Source organism: Panthera onca, chromosome B4 (assembly GCF_046562875.1).
Source record: "Panthera onca isolate mPanOnc1 chromosome B4, mPanOnc1 haplotype 2, whole genome shotgun sequence".
NCBI lineage: Eukaryota > Metazoa > Chordata > Mammalia > Carnivora > Felidae > Panthera > Panthera onca.
The window spans coordinates 80253924-80276016 of record NC_138345.1 but is presented as its reverse complement, the minus strand read 5'-3'; the positions used below and the strand labels follow the sequence as shown (position 1 = coordinate 80276016).

Below are 22093 nucleotides of genomic sequence, written 5' to 3'. Positions count from 1 at the left end.
CCCAAGCCATTGGCTCAAGAACAACTGGCAGTGTTGTAATTCTGCTTCTCCTCCAGTCCACAGGGTATTTCACGGGCGCTGTCAGATGTAACAGTATGCACTCCCCCCTCTCAGCCCCTGCTCTTTTCCAACTGTTCTCTCCCCTCACCCTAGGCCTCTCTCTGTCAGGTAAGACAAGCTCAAACTGACAAGAAAAAAGTTCCTACTAACTGGGCTCCTCTGAAATATACTTAGCCTCAACCTCTCCAATGAGAATGTTGGACTGAGGGGGGGCGCCCGGGTGGCTCAGTTCGTTAAGCGTCCGACTTCGGCTCAGATCATGATCTCACAGTTTGTGGGTTCGGGCCCCAAGTCGGGATCTGTGCTGACAGCTCAGAGCCTGGACCCTGCTTCAGATTGTGTCTCCCTCTCTCTCTGTTCCATTGTGTCTCCCTCTCTCTCTGTTCCTCTCCTGCTCACACTGTGTCTCTGTCTCTCAATAATAAATAAACATTAAAAAAAATAAAATAAAAGAATGTTGGACCAACCTGGAACCTGCTTCAGATTCTGTGTCTCCCCCTCTCTCTGCCTCTCGCTGTGTCTCTGTCTCTCAATAATAAATAAATGTTAAAAAAAATTTTTAAATAAAAGAATGTTGGACTGAGGACATAGGATTCTAGAAGCCGAGTCCCAAGTCAAACCTCCTGGACTGACAGAAGCCTTGTGAGCACTGGTCATCCAGCCTCCAAATATCCCCTCCTGACCTCCAGGCAAAGGAGGGTGTGGCCAGCCCCTGCCACTCACCCAGGAACTAGCTCTGGGTCTAGGTCTTACAGAAGTCCCCTGGGTGGGGGGCAAACCCAGCCGTCAAAGGTGAGGGGTTTTTTCTTTTAGTTTGAATTTGTTGTCAAAATTTTGAAACTGGGAGACTTTCCATTAAAAGTAAGGCGCTTCGTGGGGGTAGTGATCAGGTGGAGGTAAGGGGTGGGTGCCCCCTTCAGAGAAGCATGCCCTCTTTAACAATTCAAAGTTTTCACCTAACCCACAGCACCCATTTTCCTTTCCTGACACGCCCCTGGTGGCATTCTTACTTGCAAAACTGGTCTCCGTCTTTCCCCCTGCTCAGGGGGGCTCTTTGCAGCCTGGCTCCTGCTGAGCTGATATTGGATTAAGAGCGCCACCCAGTGGCTTGGGGAGGTAGGAATCCGGCTCCTTTCCATCCTTAAACTCTCAAAGGAAACATTGCTAATCCCTACCTCCTCTGGTTTTGGAGAGGCAGCTCCCTTCCTATTAAAAACAAACTGCTAGACTCGACATGGTCTTATCTGGGATGAAGTGATTGTATTCTGGAGATACTGCGTTAGACAGAATAGTCTTCAGGGAGAGAAGCTGGGCAAAGAGAAATAAGAGAACTTCAGAAAGAGGAAGAGAGAGCATTTGAAATTAAAACAGTAAGAATCCAGAAAAGGAAGATTAGGAACTGGAGAGTAAGAGGGGAAAGGTCAAATTACTACAGGGTAGACGAATGGGTGTTACATGGAAGGTCAGAAATAGATGGTACATGGAAAGAAGGACATCTGGGTTTGCCCCCCGCTTATTGCTCTAGTCCTCTAGCAGAAACAAGCCTCTATTTGGGGGTCTATGACCCTCAGAGCTGAAATGCCTGGACCCAAGGTCTGACCGTGTAAAGGCAAAAGTGGTAACAAAGGAATAAGGCAGTGGAAGAGGCTAAGCAACACTGACCAATTTGTGTAGAGAGTGGTGATCGTCTGTTCCCCACACGAGTCCAGTGGCTGTGTCTGCTGCAGGAGGGCATTGCGGATGACTCTGGAAACATCTGCACCCACAAACTGGGCCAGTGACTGTATGAAACCGACATATGCCTTGACTCCTGCCAACAGTTCAGAAGGCCTCGCGATCTCCTGGGTCGTGGCATTGTAGCCAGCCAGCCACACAATGGCTCTGGGTGACAAAAATCATAATCACAATCATAATATTAAACACAGTAGCAGCACATTTATACTGTGTTCCAGGTGCTGTGCTATGATTTAACTACACACATTACCTCCTTTAAATCTCACAGAAACCCAAAAAGGTAGGTACATTTGTTCGTGCTCTGCTCAAACCCTGTCAAGGCTCCCCATCTCACTCAGAGTCAAAGTCAAAGTCCTTACAATGACATAGAAATACCTACACAGTCTGCCAACTCCTCCAACCTAGTCTCTAACCTGACATCTGACCCATCAGTCCCTGGCTCATTCTGGTCCAGCCATCCTGGCCTCCCCCGTGTCCCTGAACATTCTAGGCAGGTTCCCATCTCAGAGCCTTTGCCCTGGCTATTTCCTCTACCTAGAACGCTCTTTCCTCAGATAGTCACACACTTGGCTTCTTCAGGAGTTTACCCAAATGTCACTTTCTCAAGCACGCCTTCCCTGGCAACTCAAGCGAATAGATTACAAATTCCAAAACAAAACATAGAAGACTGGAGTATTATTTAAGACAAAAAACAAAAACAAAAAAACCAAAACCTCTTCCCCTCATTCCCCTAATTACTGACTATAGCACTCAACTCCAATATAAGGAATATTCCTCCTACTTCAGGGGGCAATGGAAAGAGAGGCAAAGTGAAGGGAGGGAATCTATTTTATTGAAGCCTGTATGTGTCAGGAACTTCGTACACATTATTACCTTTAATTCTATACCAATTCTCAATTACAGGTAATTCTCATTATAAGGTAAATATCATTATCCTTATTTGCAGGGTAGGAAACAAGGCGCAAACAAGTCAGATTCCCCACTTCAGTGTCTTAACTAATGGCCAGGATGTCAACACAGGTCTCCTGACCGCGAAATCCCCGCTCACTCTACTAAACCACTAAACCAGTGGTGATCAGTTCTGGTTGTTTACCAAACCACCTGTAGAATGTTGGGACCTTTTTTGTTAATTGCATTTTAATAAAGATACTTGAGACCTATGCCAGATTAACTCCATCAGAGTGACCACCAGAATGAATCTAACAGAACCCAACTTTAAGAACTACCATACTATGCAGGGGCACCGGGGTGGCTCAATCAGTAAAGCATCCAACTCAATTTTGGCTCAGGTCATGATCCCAGGGTCATGGAATAGAGCCCCATGTCAGGCTCCACACTGAGCATGGAGGCTGTTTGGGATTCTCTCTCTCTCTCTCTCTCTCTCTCTCTCTCCCTCTTCCTCTCCCTCTCTCCCTCTTCCCCACTTGTGCTCCCTCTCTATATATGAAATAAATTTTTAAAAATTTTTTAATAAAAGATTCTCTCTGCTCCTTCCCCGCTCACGCACACGCACACACTCACATGTGTGTGCTCTCTCTCTCTCTCTCTCAAAAAAAAAAAAAAAAAAAAAAAAAAAAGGACTACCATACTATGCAAACATAGAAGACAAGGAAAGAGTGATACCTGTTGAGTCTGGCCTCCAGATGGCTGCTGAGATACTCAGAAGGGAAGATCGTGTGTTCAAACACAGAGAAGCTGTGCACATGATTCATTGTCAGTGCCAATTCTGTCAAGTTTAGGTGTAGCTTGTCCATGCTGGGAAATTGAGAAAGTAAAGCGAGCTTTAATTACAGGGCTGGCACTACCTGCTAGTACCCAGGAAGGATTTGTCAGGCCCATGACCCTCAGACCCTTTCAGCTTCTAGGACATTGATGCCGCCTTCAAAGGCAAAGTAGGAAATTCACACGGAAGTGCTTTTCCATATCTGCCATTTGCCACCACCACTCCCACGTTCTTCTGCCGAATCACCTTCCCTCTTCCCTGCTCTCCCTTCTTGGAGGCAGTGGCCACCTGGCCCTCAAGGGCCCAGGTCCTCACTTGGTGACGACGCTGCGGTTCTTCCGGTGACTCTCAGCTCCTGGCTTGTCTCTCTCAGGTTCTCCTTTTCTGGGAGTCTGCCTCTGCTTCATGATTTTCTTATTCTTGGCTTTGCTGATGGTAGTGGCACAGTGCTTAGGTAGAAGCTTTAGGGACAAACACAAGTGAATAGTGAGATCCATTTCTAAAACTGACAAGGAGCCCATCTCGCAGACCCTCCACTATTGTCTATTCTTTTATTTGTCTGCCTTTCTCCCTCTTTCCTTCCAGCATCTCCTCCTTGAATGGGGGCCAATTTGAAATGCACTCATTTCTTTTAGGTATCACTAAATATCTCTCCATGGGTAGGGCTCAAAATCTAGAAACGGCAGTGTTTTTTATGGATCAGATCGTCAAGTCCCCACTCACATCCTGAGAGAAACTCTTTACTGATGGAAAAATTCAAGTAAAAGGAATAGGACCTAAGAGCTCCACGCAATTGCACTTTCTAGGATCTTCCAACCTGGGAAGAAAGTTATTTTTTGCTTGGATGGAACAACCATCTCACTTTACATCCCTTCATATTCTGTCCCATGGATACAGATGCCCGTGCTACGTAGCTGTACAAAGATCCAGAGCTCACAATATGGCCAGCACTCTCTTTCCACTTCTTTTTTTATTATTATTAATCAATTCTGTATCTCTTCTCTTCACTGAGATAGCCCAGTCAGCTGCACAGAAAATATAAGATAGAATTATATATTCAGGTTTCTCCTTCAAGATAATCATCTTCGAATTCTCTCCACTTAATCCAATGCTGCGGAGCCTGTGCAGAGCATGTCTGGAAACTCCTCATTCAGAATTCCTCTCAGAGTAGCGTAAGCACCATGAGAAAACCGGTTTTGGTACTTCACAGTCATGCTAAGAGATGTGACCCTAAAGATGTGTCAACCCTGATATTATGCCAAAACGTCTGCGGTAGATTCTGAAAGTAATTCCAAAATAATGTAACTCTGCTCGTTATGGCAACATCACTAATTATTTATTCCAAATGATAACTTTAGAGGGGGCAATACTCATCTGGGCACAAAGTCCTGGTGTGCGTGAAAACAATTACTCACATCACGCTTGAGTCACCCCTGATACAACACTGAGCAAATCTCTTTCGCGTCCCTTGCATGTAGTAGGGACTCAAAATAAGTGAAGAATATGCCCGCAATTCTACTTGGTTGCCTAGCTTCTGGGCATTCATCACTTAAATTTCTTTCTGGCATGTGTTTGTACTCCTCTTTCCCTTAAACCAGGACATTCCCCAAGGGCAGGGATTGTGTAACTTCCTTCTGGGACCCCATCCCAAAAATCCAGCATAGAGCTTAGGGCTCAGTAAGTACCAAATAATATAGCAGCTGACATCTATTGAGAGCAGTGTACTAAATCTTTAACATACTCTATTTCATTGCATCTCTATGATACCTCTGTGAAGAAACTATTTTTATCCACATTTTACATATGAGACAATGGGAAGGTTACGTAAGTAATAATATTAACCATCCATATGTATACACAACACACACACACACACACACACACACACACACACACAACCTGGACCCCCTTCTACCAAAGTTGCTACAAAGCCTGACTCAAACCCAGGAAGGGTGGGTAGGCCAGGGAGCCTGAAAGACTCCAGGACAACAAGTTCCTCATTTTCTAATTTTCTGAAATTTAGGTTGAGCTAATCATGACCAGGTGCTGTGAGTCAGTCAAGGTGGGTCGTGGGGGAAACAAGCAGACAAGGACAAGAAAGCAGCCCTGAGGATAAACACAGAGGAGGTGCCTGAAAATGTTCACATGGCCACGGATTAGGGTGCAGCTGGACAGAAAGGTGAGACAAGACAGGTGATATAGGGGCCACAGTCCTAATTATGCATACACAGGGCAGAGAGGGGAGGGGGAATAAACAAGGGAGCTAACTCCTCTCTCAGAACGCTTCAAGTGAGAGCACAGATTTTGCTGGTATGCAGCTGTTCAAATAAGAGTATTTTTAGACACCTCTATCTCGTCCTAAGGGAGTAAAGACTGAAGGAACTACACTAAGAAAAGAAACCTGCCGTAAACTCAAGTACACAAAAGCCCTAGCTCTACTTGGGAGAAAGGGTTAGAGAACTTGGCATTTGACAGGAAGACAAGGTAGACAGAGGGAAACTGAAATAGAGAGAGAAGACTGAGCCTACCTGCTCGCTCAGGTTTCGTTGTTCAGCACAGAGCTCCAGGACGCAGTTGCTGGTCTGCTTGGCCAACTCTTCAAGGAAGGAGTTGCAGTGATGAAGGCCATGGTTCTTCAGGTGGGGGTACTTTGGAAAAGAGGAACCAAGGAAGAAATTGTCATCACCAAGACAGTCACTTCTTCCTCATAATCTGCTCTGAGCCACCACTCAGAAGAAGAAACTGAGACCCAGAGAGAGGACACGTTCTACATCAAGCTGAGACACTTAGGGTCACATGTCACATACCTATGTTTGTACCCTTCTTATGACCAAAACCAACCCTTGGAATTGTGTTTTGTGGAATATGGATGAGATGTGATTAGAGAGATGACAGGGCTTAGAGGTCAGGGTACCCACCTCCTCCGGGCACATCTCATGAGTGCAGTGGACAAAATGAGCACAAATCAGAGGGAAAGCAATGGCATAACGTAACATGGTAGGTTCCTCCAGGGTCACGGCAAACATCTTCTCAAAGATGCGGAGATGGAAGCTGCAGACAAAGGGGAAGCAGACTTAGAACCAGGGTTTAGGAGCCAGCTGGTCCCTTTGAGGTGGAGAGAATATTCATTCTTTCAACAAATATCTACTGATCTTCACACCTCCCTCCCTCACTTCCCTCCTCTCTCTCTCTCTACCTCAATCTCTCTCTCTCTCTCTCTCTCTCTCTCTCTCTCTCTCATTCTAAGTAAGCTCTATGCCCAACATGGGGCTTGAACTAATGAACCGAAGATTGAGAGTCACATACTCTACATACTGAGCCAGCCAGGTGCCCCCACAACTCCCTACTGTTAAGGTAGACAGGAAACCAAGAAACTTAACCCTTTTCGATTTTCATACTGGACCCCATGGTGGTTTAGTGCTAATCTTCTTCCCTGCCCTTGTCCAAAATTTGTTATTCTTCCCTCAGAGCCTCTGCATGATTTAAATTTTTTTTTAATGTTTATTTTTGAGAGAGACAGAGACAGAATGCGAGTGGGTTAGGGGCAGACAGAGGGAGACACAGAATCCAAAACAGGCTTCGAGCTGTCAGCACAGAGCCCAACGCGGGGCTCGAACTCATGAGCTGTGAGATCATGACCTGAGCTGAAGTCGGACACTCAACCGACTGAGCCACCCAGGCGCCCTAGAGCTTCTGCATGATTTGGGCTATTCCCCCTAATTTAGAAGTCCTACAGTAATATTAATTCACATCCCTCCCAAAATTCGACCACTGAGGCTCCAGAAAACTTTCTCAGGTTAATTCCATGATACTAATCTTTCCTCAACCCTATATCCTCTCAATATCATGCACTCTTTTTACACTTTCTTACATTTGCAATTATTATGTTGATGTCCTTTTCACATGTACATGGGTGTTGTATCTCCCCACCTATACTGAATGCAGAGAACAGAGCCAACATATTGTGTTGTTTGTTTGATCTGCCAAAGGACAGAGTTATGTCCAACAGTGGTCACTTGATAAATGCTGAATGATACCTAAGGAAGACAAACTAATTTTCATTCTCCAAAGGCCCTATTCTCCAACTCTCTCAATTATTTTCAGCTCCCTCCACTGAAACCCCACATTTTCCATGTCTCTTTTAAATCACAATACCCCAAGAATAAAAAGAAGCTGCAGAAGGTTCCAAAGATACCAGTGTGGAAAAATATATACTGATGAATTATCACAGATAATTATCCTAAAGAAAGCCAAAACAAAAGGGAGTCAACCTAAAATTCCTATGACTTGGTAGAACCTGGCATGAGTGAGTTGGAGCACCTGCCTCTAAGGAACTCTCAAACAATATTTTCCCATCTGTTGGAAGGAACTACTGTTCTCCACAGAAGCCAGGGAAGAGATCAGGTCAAATGATAAAGAGCTCTGAATAAGGGCATACCAGAAAGTAGACAAGTCAGAAGTTTCCACCAGTATAGTCTCTACTGAGTCCAGCATTCGGGAGTGAAAGACAATGAGATTCATCACCTTGGCTAAGTCAGGATTCTCGTGAAGGTGCAGGGGAGCCTTAGCCACACTGGTATATGCCTGTGGTTGGAGTTAGGAAAAGGGTGGAGAAGAACAAAATAAATGAAAAGGACAGCCCACCTAGGAGCTACAGTTTGGCTAGGGTTTGTCCTGTCAATCAGTAGTTGTCAATGTTGAATCACTCTATACAGCAGAGATTAGGAAATAAACAGAGAAGGGATTGTTGAGGAGGAAGAACCCTGAGAATGCGGGACCATTAACAGGAACAGACCTACCTGTAGACGGAACCAGTCCAGCCTCAATCCAGAGAATTCAAATTTCTCTCCACTATCAACTACAAGAAAAACAGAAGTTTAAAAGAAAATAATAAAACAGCACCCTATATCAAACTCCACAGAATAGCAGGTCCTTTTCAAAGTCATCTTGTCCCACTCCCTGGCTCAAGAGATCAATATTTCTAGAACAAAAGATGTTCACCCTTATATACCTTACCTTCTCCTCTTCCCTCCAATTACCTTGTTTGAGATTGAGATTGGAGAGAGTACTGACGAATGAGGACATTATAATGGACTCCTCCTCAGGACACACAGACAGGTTCTAAAAGAGAAGTTCAAGTTGACATCAAGTGGGTAGAGGTTCCACCAGGACAGAAACCAGGACTACAAGGCTCAGTCAGTTCATGAAGGTAGAAAGAACTGGTAAGTGCCAGAAACAGAAAGAGCTAACCAAGAGATGGAGGAAATCCCCTGGGTTCACTGCCATGCTAACACCCAGTTTCTCTTTATTTTTCTCTCCTATTTCTAAGTAGCATTTTTCTCTCCTATTTCTTCATGTAAGAAGAAATATTCTCTCCTAAGTATTTTTCTCTCCTATTTCTTCATGTAAGAGGGGGGAAAAAAAAAGACCGTGGAGATTATCGGTCTTTTTTTTTTTTCTTTCAACAAATGCAGAGAGGAAAATCGGGCTTTTTGACAATCTACAAAGCATGAGATTCAGCCAGGGTGGCCCCCAGCGGGAAATGACCAGGGATCACCCTGACAGTTCCAAAGTTTAGTTAATTAAACTTACTTGAATGATGTCACTGAGCACAAGGGCATCAAATCTGGCCAGGTACTGAAGGTGGTATTGCTGTATCACTTTGATGTGTCTCCGGACAAGAGCCCTAATCTCCTCCAATAAGAAAAGCAATTCTGCAATGCTCCTGCAGAGTCGAGGAAGAGAACAGGGAGGTTTTGAGGCTAGAAATATCAACTGAGACAAAGACAGTGATAATAGAGCAGAAACGGAGACCTCCTGAGGTCATTTGATGCCTCCCTGTCCCATTTCCCAATCCATCTAAGGTCAAGGCTCTTAACCATGTCAAGTACTTACGAGTCAACATAGTCCTCAGGTGTCTTTGTCTTGGTGACGTTTTCTGTGTGGCGAACCAGCCAGGTGACCTCATCACGAATGAAGGACAGAGCCATGAAAGCATAAAGGGCCTAAGGAGAGGACAGAGATTATGAGAATTTTCAACTTTAAAAATGGATTTCAGAGCACAGAGAACCATCACGATAATATGCCTACGGACACAATCGTGTAACCTCACCAGCAATAGTAGCCAATAATAAACACAGAGACCCATAAAAACCACATGAAACAGAATCAGACATGCACGTATGTTGACATTAGCTCACAGTCAATACTATTTCATCTCTATTAAGTCTTGGAAATATTTAGTAGGCATTTATGTGGTTTGGCAAAAAAAAAAAAAAAAGCAAGCTCTATCTTCAATTAGATCACACTCAAATAGAGGATAAGACAAGTACACAAATAGCTATAATGCATCATATACTACCCCCTGATGGTACCCAATAAAGAGATCCAAAAAGTTTTGGGGTGCTCCAGGAGGATTCAAGGGAATCAGTGTATACATATATAAACAGATCACGAACGACTCAGAAATGCAAAAACTAACGAATGCCAAGTCACTCCCCCACAGAGTCTTTCATCATTGGTCATCATTCCCCTGCCAGCCTTTCATTTTCTTGCCTTAGGACCCAGCAGTCCCGGCTCATCTGTTAACACAGTCTCCAGCTCCTTCACTGCCATCCGCAGAAATTGGCGCCGTTGACAGTGAAATTGGCCGCTAAGGAAAGAAAGCAGAAATGAGAGAATAGTGCCTCTCCCATCCTTAAAAATCCTCCTAAGGCATTTAGGAAGGGGTATCAGATAGGAGGAACATTCAGTGCTGCCATTAGACTTGGTAAGAAAACACAAGAATCTGTGGGGCAGCAGCAGGTTCTTGGGTTGAAGCAATTAAGCTGTGGGCGGTTTAGGTGAGAACAAAGGTCAAGAGAGATTCCTATTCCATCCCCTCTTGGAGAGCCCATTCCCCACCTTTACCTGTTTGCAATTACATGCTCCTTGCTTTCCTTTATGTCTGCCACTCTCTTGCCATACCTGAAAATTGACACAAGCACAGCAGGGTTGGCCACACCACCAATTAGAGACCTTGTCCCACCTTCCCAGTCCTGAGAGATTCCAAATGACAGCCTATGTATGGGAAGCATGGGCACCCCTCACTTTCAGGATCTTTCCAAACCCAACTTTTCTCCCTGGCCTACTAATAAGAGACTCATACAGCTTAGAGATTATCCAGTTCTCCTCACTATTTTCGGATGAAGAAAATAATATCCAGGGAAGAGGAACGACTTGCCCAAGGTTACATAGGGTTGTAATGGCAAAACTGGGTCTGGACTTCTTGTCATGTGCTCCTGCCTTGACACCATTAGGCCAAGTACTCTTCCAGGTTTGGGGGAGACAAAAGAGGCAGTGCACGGGCCCTGCTCTTAAGTAGGAGTAGTTACTCCAGCTCTACCTTGGATCCCATTCTCACCCTTCTCCTCTTAGAATTTTTCTTTATCAGTTACCTCTGTCACTTGGTCTCTCCCTCTCCACCAGTTTAGTCTCTACTCCCAACACATAAGTTCAAAGCCTCCCTTATCCTGAAAGACTTTCACTTGACCTTGACAATCTGCTGAACTTCCTGTCCTCCCACACCACCCAACTCCTCCCAAAGACACACCTAAACTCTTTACTTCCTCACCTTTCACTGACCCCTGAATCCCACAAAGCTTTTGACACTTAAAAAACTGTTCTCTCTAAAGTCAATGTGAACTGTTGAATCACCAAATGGCCTTTTCATTGATCTTCACTGGTCTGTGATATTTGACTCTCCTGACCATCTCCTTTTTCTACTAGTGATCCAGGCTCAAAAATCCCACATTACTTTAGGCTCTGTGTGTTCCCTGTGTCCCTTAGATCTGTCTTCTCTTGTCCTGCATCACTGTTGCCACTGCATTAGTCAAACGTCATAACCTTTCTTTTCCCTTTTCCAAACCACTCCCTTACTGAACTTGGCACAGAATGAAAGAAATTTAGACTTGGAAAGTATCTTAATTAAATCAGGATTCAACTCCACAGCATTCCTGGTAGATAATTTTTTCACCTCTACATAGTATGATGGAAAGCGACAGGATTAGAGTCAAATAATCTGGAATTATTTCCTATTTCCAATGAGTGGCATTGAGATTTAACTCCATTTTCTCATCTATAAAAAATATATTAATACTTACACATGAGTATAAGTACCATGAAGATCAAATTAGATCATTTATACCAAAAACCTCCCTCAACTATAAACCTTACATCTTAGTTGTTGTTCTTAGTGATGGGGAACTGAACACTCTTCAAACGTGCTTCCATTCCTTAAAAGCAATAATCATTTGGGGCACCTGGGTGGCTCAGTCGATTAAGCGTCCGACTTCGGCTCAGGTCATGATCTTGCGGTTTGCCAGTTCGAGCCCCGCATTGGGCTCTGGGCTGACAGCTCAGAGCCTGGAGCCTGCTTTGGATTCTGTGTCTCCCGCAAACTGCAGAACATAATGTAGCAGCGGGTCCATTGCTCTTTAAAAATTGCTTATGTAAGGCTGAAAACACATTCACGCCTTTACGTGTTACAGACACACAAGCATCTGGAGGACATACGCCAAACTATTCCGGGAGATGAGATTGTAGTCAACGTCCACTTTCTATTTTGTACATTTCTGGACATTAGTGCGCAATAATAAAAAAGTAATAAAGATATGTGACCCCTTCCTCAATCCAACGCCTCCTTTTCTTTATAGTTCTCTCTCTATTCTTCCCTTCATAGTCAAACTTCTTAAAAGAATTACTTATTAAATTCCTTATCTCCCATTTGCTTCTAAACCCACAACCCGGTTTTCAACCTTACCACTCAACTGAAGTTGTGCACAGGAAGGGCACTAAGACCACCTTTACAGCCAAATCCAATGAACATTTTCCAGTCCTCATTTTCTTTGACTTCTCAATGTCATCTAATGTAAATAACCGATCTTCCCTCCTGAGAATGTTTTCTTCCCTTCACTTCTGTCTTCCCTCTTCCCCAAAACCCTAAAAATCTCAAAATAAGATTAGTTGGCTCTCATGTCTCACCCTTTCCAACTGCTAAATAAGTCCTCGGTGACCTTGTGCACCTGTAGCACATCCTCCCGGATTAGGGTGATGTACAGGGAGCCCTGCAGACACAGCTTCCACAGCTTCTGGCACTGGTTGTTGGAGTTGAGGCACCCATTACAAAGAAGAAACCCAACTGCAGGTGGATAAAATAGTGCAGAGGAAGACTTTTAGAATTTTCTATCCACGTAACACGCTGTGACATCTACTCCCACCTGATCCCATGAAACTTACTGATAATCCAGCGCTCCATCACTTCCACAGATAGGTACTCACAGGCCATCTGTGAGAAGAGAGGCAGAGATGGTCAAGCAGTTATTGAACCTGGTCTTCCCTTAAAGACTAAGGCAGTCAAGACCAGGGCAGTCAAACTAGAATTTAAGTATCAAAACCAACTTTTATTTTACCAGACTGACTCAGGACACTTTGATAAACCAGTAGCTGGGGAACCTGCCAATCATGGAGGTGAGGCAGTAGAAGTGAAATGAGCAAAAATGAATACACTTGAGAAAAGGAAATGAAGCTTGGGCTGGAAGTTGGGACAACGAAACATGTAATATAATATCTCTCTAACAGCTTAGAAAAGCAATACTCAAAATGTTCTCATGATCGCTTCCTCCTTTGGATTCTTTTGCCACTTCAAGTACAAATCACTCATTTGGCCTTTCTCATTCATCTTGTACCATCTCTTGTATTTTTATGACTACGTGGCATATATTCCCTCCAAGAGTTTAAGTTGTTGAAGCACGGATGTTGGGCCCATATTAATTGAATAAAAATATTTGTTCATTAACTGATGCCTATGTTTAATTTCCTGCTGGGCTGAATAGGTGTCTAATGACTCACTTTCATCTGCCCATTCATTCTATGATTATTCATTAAATTCTTCCTATGGGCAGCCACACACTAATCCTGGTCCAAACAAAAGCTCGAATCCAAACATGATTTTTTAGCTATAAGAGGTTATCAACTTAGATGCATATCCTAGAAGAGGGCTAAAGCACTCTTAGGGATGATATTTCTTGAAAGAAGCACTCTCTACAGAGATGGCCTTGGCAAAGAGAATGTTATCACTGACCAGAGAAGGGAACGTACTGTGTCTGAATTGGCAGGGTTAATCATGGCTGGGGGGCTGCTGATGAGACTCAGAAGCTGGGCACTGCGCCACTGCTCAGCCCCCTGGGTCCTCCGGACGAAGAGGAAGTGCAAAGAGAGGAGAGCTTCACTCACAGCCTGTGGGAAGAAACAAATGAATCCTTAATGTCAATGACGAGGACGATATACTTCCACCAGAGGAATTCTCCACTCTCTCAGGAAACATGCCTTCGTGTGAGGCCCAAACTCCTCTGTCAACTTCTTCAGAGGGTGATCATACTCCAACACCATCTGCCCCAGACGGGCAAAACTGGGGTCACTGGAAAAAGCATAGGAAAGAAGAGTTACAGGTCTCCCTTGACCATGATATAAACTCTCATGTTTGCAGATGGGATAAAGCTGTGTGCATAGGCTGGCATCCCCCTCCACCTTCAAAGATATAGAAACTAAACTGTGAGTTACATATATAGATAACCCATTCCAGACCCAAGTGTATCAAGCTATTAGATAGAACTACATAGTTTGGGGCAGGTCCATGAAAGTTTCTGCCATGTAAGTACCCAAAATAGTACTGAACACATGATAGGTACTCTATAAATTCACGTTAATTAGTTGCAATTCGAGTAACATGCCTAGGTTCAAATCTGTACACAACCCAAAAAGATACAAGTAAATTCAAAGCTAATGGGTAAGGCACGTGCCTAGGTATTCATGGAGACACATGGGAACACACATCATACATAGAACAATGTGTCACAGCCTACTCTGATTCTTCTCGTCTTCATTTTTTCAGCTCTTAAATACTTAAATAAAAGTAATAATAAGCACTAATGGAGGGGCACAGAATTTCAGATAATCCAAAATCCATTTATATTTGGCTTCAAATGTACTATCATACATTACTTACCTCTAATGGCTTTACCTTGCTAATATTATTCCTACCAATACTAAAAAAAGAAAACTTTATCTTCCTTTTGCAATAATCTGAAAAGCACAGTGGAAGCCAGCCCAGGATTAAAAAATGATCAGAGACAATGCAAATTGGATAATCCACTAGAAGATGCTCAAGAGTTAACTATATGTAAAAGAGCTGTGCACTTGTTGACATATGCCATTATAAGGATTTAAAAAAAATTTTTTTTGGCCTGGATCACCATGTAGATTGTAAGTCCTCAAATGAGAAAACATGGATTCTATTTCCTTTGTGTCCACCTTGTACCTCATACCACCGTGTATGAGATTCTTCATCTCCTAAATCCCTTTAACTCACCTATGCCCATGCAGCATCTCATGGGCACAGTTGTACATGCCAATGAGTACCCGTCGGTCTTCAATCCGTGACAGAAGTAAAATAACTGAGGTGTAAGTCACGATCAAGTCCAGGTAGCTCCGGGTGAAGTCAAAGTTGAGATTCTGCAAGGAAAATACATAGGAACCCAAGAACAGCAAGGCCAATTAATCCCTATTTCACCCACCATTCCAGACAGTACTAAATAGACTCCGAAAGGGTCTGTTTAGAAGGAGGAACTGGTAGGATGGAAAATTCAGAAGGAGAAAATCGGAACTACAGTCAGGGGTTAAAAATGAGCTCAAGATACAAAAAGGCCAGGAAATTTGGTAACATCTGGAGGTTAGAAGAGGTGGAATAAGAACATTTTGGTGTCATTGTTATATTAAATAAATCATACTGCTGATCTGCTTCACATGTAAATATCCTTTAACTTCAGCACTTTATACAAAAGAACTATAGTCACGGAGTGAATAATACAGTATATTATATTAAACATATTGTAATATATTATCATCCTGAAGGAATAGCCATTCTTCCAGTCCCTTCCCAACCCACACTGTTCCAACCAAGACCTTCTCTAGGGTAGAAGAGAATGACGAAGAATCTTACAATATCAAAATGGCACTGGCAGGCATCAATGGTGTTGAGAAGCTCATATACATGATCCTGGGGGTAGAATTGGAAATGAGAATGAATAAAGAATAAAGAGAAGGTGACATGTACTACTAGAATTTGAAGGGAAGGTTCTCTCCCTTAGAGGTCCTAGAGAGCCACTGAGTTACATAAGGGAAGCTGAATAGAGGGAGTTTCTCCTCAGGAAGCCATCAGTGGGCCCCCATTAAGCTTACCCTACCAAATGCCCAAGTTTCCACAGACACAAGTCACTACTATATTACACATACTCTCCCTAATTTTATCATCCCAGTGCCCCCTTCCTCCACACACACACACAAAAAGGTTACAAAATGCAGATCATCTGATAGGCTGTTTCTAAGATACCGGAAATTAGACCCATTTTTTATTGATAAATCCCAAAAGTTTTTCTTGTAATCCATCTCCTGTTTTCAGAAATTAGTCATTAACAAATGAGACTACGACCCAACCTGTGTTTCTATTTACTGACCACTTACTATGTGCTAAGTACTACTTACTAGGTAATTTGCATATCCTTCATTGAACCCTCATTCCAGTGTGATAGGGATTTGTTTTCTTTTCATACATAATTTTACCTAAATAAATATGCAGTTTTATTGTGGACACTTCCCTCCCCCCACATCGGCACCACCCTCCATCCTGCCCCAACCTCCAGGTAAACCAGTTTAACAACCAGTATGGCCTTTCTTAATTTTCTCCCTATTTATATAGTCTTATTTAGTTGGGGGGGGGGGAGGAGAAAACTAGAGAGAGAGGTTTTTTTATCATCATTTGTGTTATAAAATTGAGATAATGTTATATTCTTCTTGCCATTTTGTTTTTCTCATCCAACCTTATCTGCTTAAAGTCCTCCAAGTCATCTGGTAGAACACTAATGTACTTCTTTTTAATGGCCACATAATAGCCCATGGTATGGTCAATTCATTCAGCCTTTTTTCCCACTGATGGACATTTTCTTTGTTCCCAGTCCCTGGCCTCTCCTTTGTTCCCTATTCCTAACATATTGGTACTTTGATTTCTACAAGATGGAACTGCTAGATCAAAGAATATATATATTTTTACTTTAAAAATGTGTTGCCAAGGACTTGAGCAGATACTTGATAATAACAAATATACACATGGCCGATAAGCAAATGAAAAGATGTTCAACGGTATTGGTCATCAGAGAAATGCAAATTAAAACAACACTGTATACCCATGAAAAGGCTAAAATTTAAGTCAGTTAATAGTAAGTGCTGATGAGAATGTGGAGCAACTGGAACACTAATATATGACCGATGGGAGGAGAAAAGGGAACGACGACTTTGGAAAAAAAGTTTGGCAGTTTCTTACAAAATTAAACATACACATACCATTTAACAATTCAATTTCTAAATTATTTTCCCAAGTGAAATGAAAAATATGTTGCCACAATGACTTGTACTCAAATGTTTATAGCATCGTGGGCATAATGGCCACCAATATGCATAATGGACACAACCCAATGGCCATCAACAGGTAAATAGATAAATTGTATCCATACAACGGATCAGTACTCCACAAAAATAGGAAATGAATCACAGTTACATGAAACAACAGAGAGACATCTCAAAAACATTATACTGAGTGAAAGAAGCCAGATACAAAAGAATGCATGCTGTATAAATTCTAATTATATGAACCTGTGGAAAAGAGAAGAAAAGAAAATTCTAATCTAGAAAGCAGATCAGTGGTTGCCTGGGGCCAGGAGTTGAGGAGATAGGGATTGAACTGGGAAAAAAAAGGCTCAGGAAACATTTGGAGTGATGGAAATTTTCTATACTCTCACTGTGGTGGTTTTTACATAGGTGCATATATGTGTCAAACTTATTAAAACAGGAAAAAATGTTTCCACGTTATCTTCCCCAAAAGACCTAATCTAAATTAACACATGGGGGATTGGGGCGCCTGGGTGGCTCAGCCAGTTGAGCATCTAACTCTTGATTTCAGTTCAGGTCGTGATCCCAGGGTTGTGGGATCAAGCCCCATGTCCGGCTCTGTGCAGAGCGTGGAGCCTGCTTAAGATTCTCCTTCTCTCTCTCTCTCTCTCTCTCTCTCTCTCTCTGTCCCTCTCCTCCATGCATGCACACTCTCCCTCTCTCTCCCTCCCTCCCTCTCTCTCTCTCAAATGAATAAATAAATAAATAAACAAACAAACAAAATTTAAAAATAAATTAATACATGGGGAAACCAAGGCTAAGAGCAGTTAAGATACATGCCCACGATCACTAACTAGTAAGGGATAGTATCAGAATTAGAACACAGAGCTCATGATTTTCCCTGTATACTACATGACTTCTAAATCTCTGTCTACCCCTATGTTGCCTCATTTGCTAGGACGGCCTTTCTACCACACCTTCCTGAAACCCAATTCCCAAAGATTATAGATGAGATTTACTATCAGCCACTCACACAATGTCACTACATAAGTCTTATCTTCTAAAGGTAAGAATCAAAAGAGAATGGAATTAGCATTTGTTGGCCTATAACCTTACTATATGCTAAACACTGAGCTAGATGTTTTCCCTGCATCATCTCATTTAATTCTCACAAATACCCCACATAGATCTTATTTCCCCATTTTATAGATAAAGAAACTGGAATCCAAAGAGTGTCCTGTCAAAATTTATACATCTGGCAAATGGTAAAGCTGAGATTTGAAGCCAGGTCTGTCTGATTCAGAGCCTACCTACTTTACAACGCACAATATCTCAGTGTCTCTATTATTCCTCTTACCCTAAATGAGCGATACCATACACCCTGGGCTCAGAACTTTACCAATGCAGCAACCAGAAGGTGTCCTAAAATCCCCTTTGGACCCAAAGGTTTCCTAGTTTATATGCATCCAGCATTCTTTCCACCACCTCCACCAGTGCCTGCCTACCTTCTTCCTAACCACTACCCTCAATTCCAAGATTAATAACTTCTGACCTGACCCTCCTTCACACTTTACAGTTTTCCATGACCCCACTTCATTGTGTGATGAAAGGCCTGGATTAGCCCCCTCGGGTAGATTCGGGGCACCCAAAGCAGGGTTCCATACTCTTGTTTCATCTGAAGAAATCCTATGGTACCATCACAAACTTGGATTGCTCAGATGGCTAAAATCTGTGTTATTTCTTGAATATGTAAATAACATGCTCATTGCAGAAAAATTATAAAATACAAACAAGCATAATTTTAATTCATTTTTAAAATCACTCAAAATCCCACCAATCAGAAGTTCAAATTTTCTTTATATGCGTGTTTCCCCATATAAATATACATATTAGAGACATCTTATGTCTTACTGTATTATAATTTGCTTTGACATTAAAGAATATATGAAAAACATTTTTCCATGCTGATTATCATAAATATTATCATCTTTCACAGCTGAGTAATATTCATTTATAGACATATACTCTGAACTTTTAACCGAACCTCTATATATTGAATACATCAATTATCAATTTGTCACTATCTTAAATAAGGCAAAAGAGTACATTATTTTTTTTAACAGAGTACATACTCTTACATATCTCTGTACTTCTGATTGTTTCTTTAAGAAAAACGTCTAGAAATAAAATTACTACATTAAAAAGTATGTGTTTTAGGGATGCCTGGGGGCTTAGTCCCTTAAGCGACGGACTCGTCTCGGCTCAGGTCAATGATCTCATGGTTGGTGAGTTTGAGCGGCAAGTCAGGCTCTGTCCTGACAGCAGGGCCTGCTTGGGATTCTGCCTCTCCCTCTCTCTATGCCTCCCCGGCTCATTCTCTCTCTCTCTCTCTCTCTCTCTCTCTCTCTCTCTCTCTTTCTCTCTCTCTCAAAACAAACTTTTTTTAAAAAAAAATATGTGTTTTTAAGACTTTTGAAACACATCATCAATTTGCCCTTCAAAAACATCATACCAAATAATTTTTACAGTTTGTTTACATTTACAAAAATAGTACCCGCTCATTATTTAAAACACAAAGAAAATATCATCTATGTAGTATTGCTACCAAAACTACAATCAGAGAGTTAACAAATCAGACAAATCCAAATTGAGGGATATTCTGAAAAATAACTAGTCTGGACTCCAAAAAGTCAGTGTCATCAAAGACATAAGGAAAAAAAAAAAAATGGTTGGGAACTATTCTAAAGGCTACAGGGGCGCCTGGGTGGCTCAGTCGGTTAAGCGGCCAACTTCGGCTCAGGTCATGATCTCACGGTTCGTGAGTTCGAGCCCCGCGTCGGGCTCTGTGCTGACAGCTCAGAGCCTGGAGCCTGTTTCAGATTCTGTGTCTCCCTCTCTCTGACCCTCCCCTGTTCATGCTCTGTCTCTCCCTGTCTCAAAAATAAATAAAACGTTAAAAAAAAAAAAAGACTACAGAGACATGACAGCTAAATCCAATGTGTTATACGTGAGACAACTAGTAGAATGTGAACACGGACTGTATGTTAAAACTAATAATATTGCAGTAATGTTACATTTCCTTAGTGCGATAATTATATTAGGGTTATGTAAGAAAATATTCTTGTTCTTAGATGTATGCTAAAGTATTTAGGAAGGGAAATGGCACGACATCTGCAACTGACTCAAATGGTTCAGGAAAACAATAAAGATTAGCAAACATGGTAAAATACTAACAATTAGGAACTCTAAGAGAAGAATAGAATCATATTCATTGTAATATTCTTGAAATTTTTCAGATTTGTAATAAAATATTGGGGAATGGTACTTAAAATACTTGAATACTTAATAATGCTTAAATATATACAGTGTAATAAATTAAAGCTAATCATAGTCTACTCCCAAAGGTAGTTATTCCTAACAGTTAAATGTATAATGTTCCAAATCTGCCCAAGCACATACTAACACTATATATATGTACAAGCCTATGTATCCTTTTATTTATTTATTTTTATTTTTTTAATGTTTATTTATTTTCGAGAGAGAGAGAGACAGCACAAGCAGGGAGGGGCAGAGCGAGGGGGAGACACAGAGTCCGAAGCAGGCTCCAGTCTCTGAGCTGTAAGCACAGAGCCCAATGCAGGGCTTGAACTCACAAACCGTGAGACCATGACCTGAGCTGAATCAGATGTTTAACCAACAGAGCCACCCAGGTGCCCCATAAATGAAATGTAATTATATCATACACTATAACTTGTTTTTCTTTAACCAAGATATCCTTCCACATCAGTACATATCCCTTACTTTTTCTTTTTTTTTTTTAATTTTTTTTTTTTACATTTATTTATTTTTGAGACAGACAGAGACAGAGCATGAATGGGAGAGGGTCAGAGAGAGAGGGAGACACAGAATCTGAAACAGGCTCCAGGCTCTGAGCTGTCAGCACAGAGCCCGATACGGGGCTCGAACTCACGGACCGCAAGATCATGACCTGAGCCAAAGTCGGTCGCCCAACCGACTGAGCCACCCAGGCGCCCCAATCCCTTACTTTTTCAAGAAACAATATTAAGAAACATAAATGAACATCTACTAAAGAAGGAATAGCCTCAGAAGGATAATGCCTATACTGGGGTCCTAGGCTAGAGAGAGCTCACCCGAAATTCCATGACATCCACAAATGACTGGTAGTAGTTGATGAGGAATCTAATTATCTCAGATTTTTCTCGATGTACTGGTCCTAAATGTTGCTGAGGGAAACACAAAGCAAAAATTTTAAAACACAAAATAACACAATTGTTCAAGGTAATCCAAGAAGAATAGGAGTCATGCCTAAAACATTCTTGAAAAGACTTGAAATACACTAACAGGCAAAGTTGGAAAATCTCCAGTGCTCTGAAGGTCTTAAACAGAGGAGAGTCTCTAGGTAAGATGATGCGTATAATCTTGACTAGATACAGAGTGCTAAATGAGAGGAAACTTCAAGGTCTCTTTTAGTCAAAGAGGCTTGTCATTTATATTAAAGTCAAAAGAAGCAGAATGAGAAGATGCTATATGTATAATGGTAAGAAATCTAGGGCTAATATTTAATGGAGGAGAACTAAGGAACATTCCACGAGATGCCTGATTCTCAGATAATCAGCAAGGAAACAGAGGGGGAAACAGGAACAACAGTAAAATAAATGTACCCTGCTGGGTTGACCAAGCTGTCTTTCTCTACAAGAACAAAGTGTTCTCATGAATCTTGCAACAGAGAAAGGGGCAATGCTTTGCTCTAGCTTACCCTGAGAGAATCCCATCTTATCTCAGAACTCTCAAGATTACAAGAGCCTGAAGCCCTGTGGTTGAGCCCAGGAAAACTAAAAGAAGGCTACTCTATGCCCTGCCCAAGTTCAAAGAAAGGCAGTTAAAAGAGGAGAGTTTAAGCCATCCAAGCACAGAATTATTTCAGAGAAAAGAGAGGAGAGGGATCATGTTCTCACCGTGCTGCTTCGGACATCAATGTTGGGAAATTTCTTGTTGATGTACTTGAGAGAAGGTTCCATGGACTTTTCCAGTAAAAAAGGTGGCTTGGATTTGGGGTCTGAGCAAGTCTGCACCAAT

The 22093-nt window shown here is 42.0% G+C and overlaps 1 protein-coding gene across 2 annotated transcripts in view; it reads right to left on the bottom strand.

Annotated features, from left to right (window-relative positions):
- Window positions 1–22093, bottom strand: part of NCKAP1L (NCK associated protein 1 like) — a 41667-nt gene that overhangs the window by 18299 nt on the left and 1275 nt on the right. For both annotated transcript variants that reach the window (XM_060657375.3, XM_060657374.3), the window contains exons 2-21: window positions 21973–22083; window positions 21148–21240; window positions 15555–15611; window positions 14925–15067; window positions 13883–13973; window positions 13655–13792; window positions 12794–12842; window positions 12539–12695; window positions 10427–10483; window positions 10073–10169; window positions 9413–9522; window positions 9110–9242; window positions 8557–8638; window positions 8317–8375; window positions 7956–8101; window positions 6436–6568; window positions 6046–6165; window positions 3833–3978; window positions 3418–3549; window positions 1723–1941 (exon numbers count right to left, since the gene is read on the bottom strand). In XM_060657375.3, coding sequence (XP_060513358.1) covers window positions 1723–1941; window positions 3418–3549; window positions 3833–3978; window positions 6046–6165; window positions 6436–6568; window positions 7956–8101; window positions 8317–8375; window positions 8557–8638; window positions 9110–9242; window positions 9413–9522; window positions 10073–10169; window positions 10427–10483; window positions 12539–12695; window positions 12794–12842; window positions 13655–13792; window positions 13883–13973; window positions 14925–15067; window positions 15555–15611; window positions 21148–21240; window positions 21973–22083 — 2273 coding nt within the window. The remainder of the gene's footprint in view (window positions 1–1722; window positions 1942–3417; window positions 3550–3832; window positions 3979–6045; window positions 6166–6435; window positions 6569–7955; window positions 8102–8316; window positions 8376–8556; window positions 8639–9109; window positions 9243–9412; window positions 9523–10072; window positions 10170–10426; window positions 10484–12538; window positions 12696–12793; window positions 12843–13654; window positions 13793–13882; window positions 13974–14924; window positions 15068–15554; window positions 15612–21147; window positions 21241–21972; window positions 22084–22093) is intronic.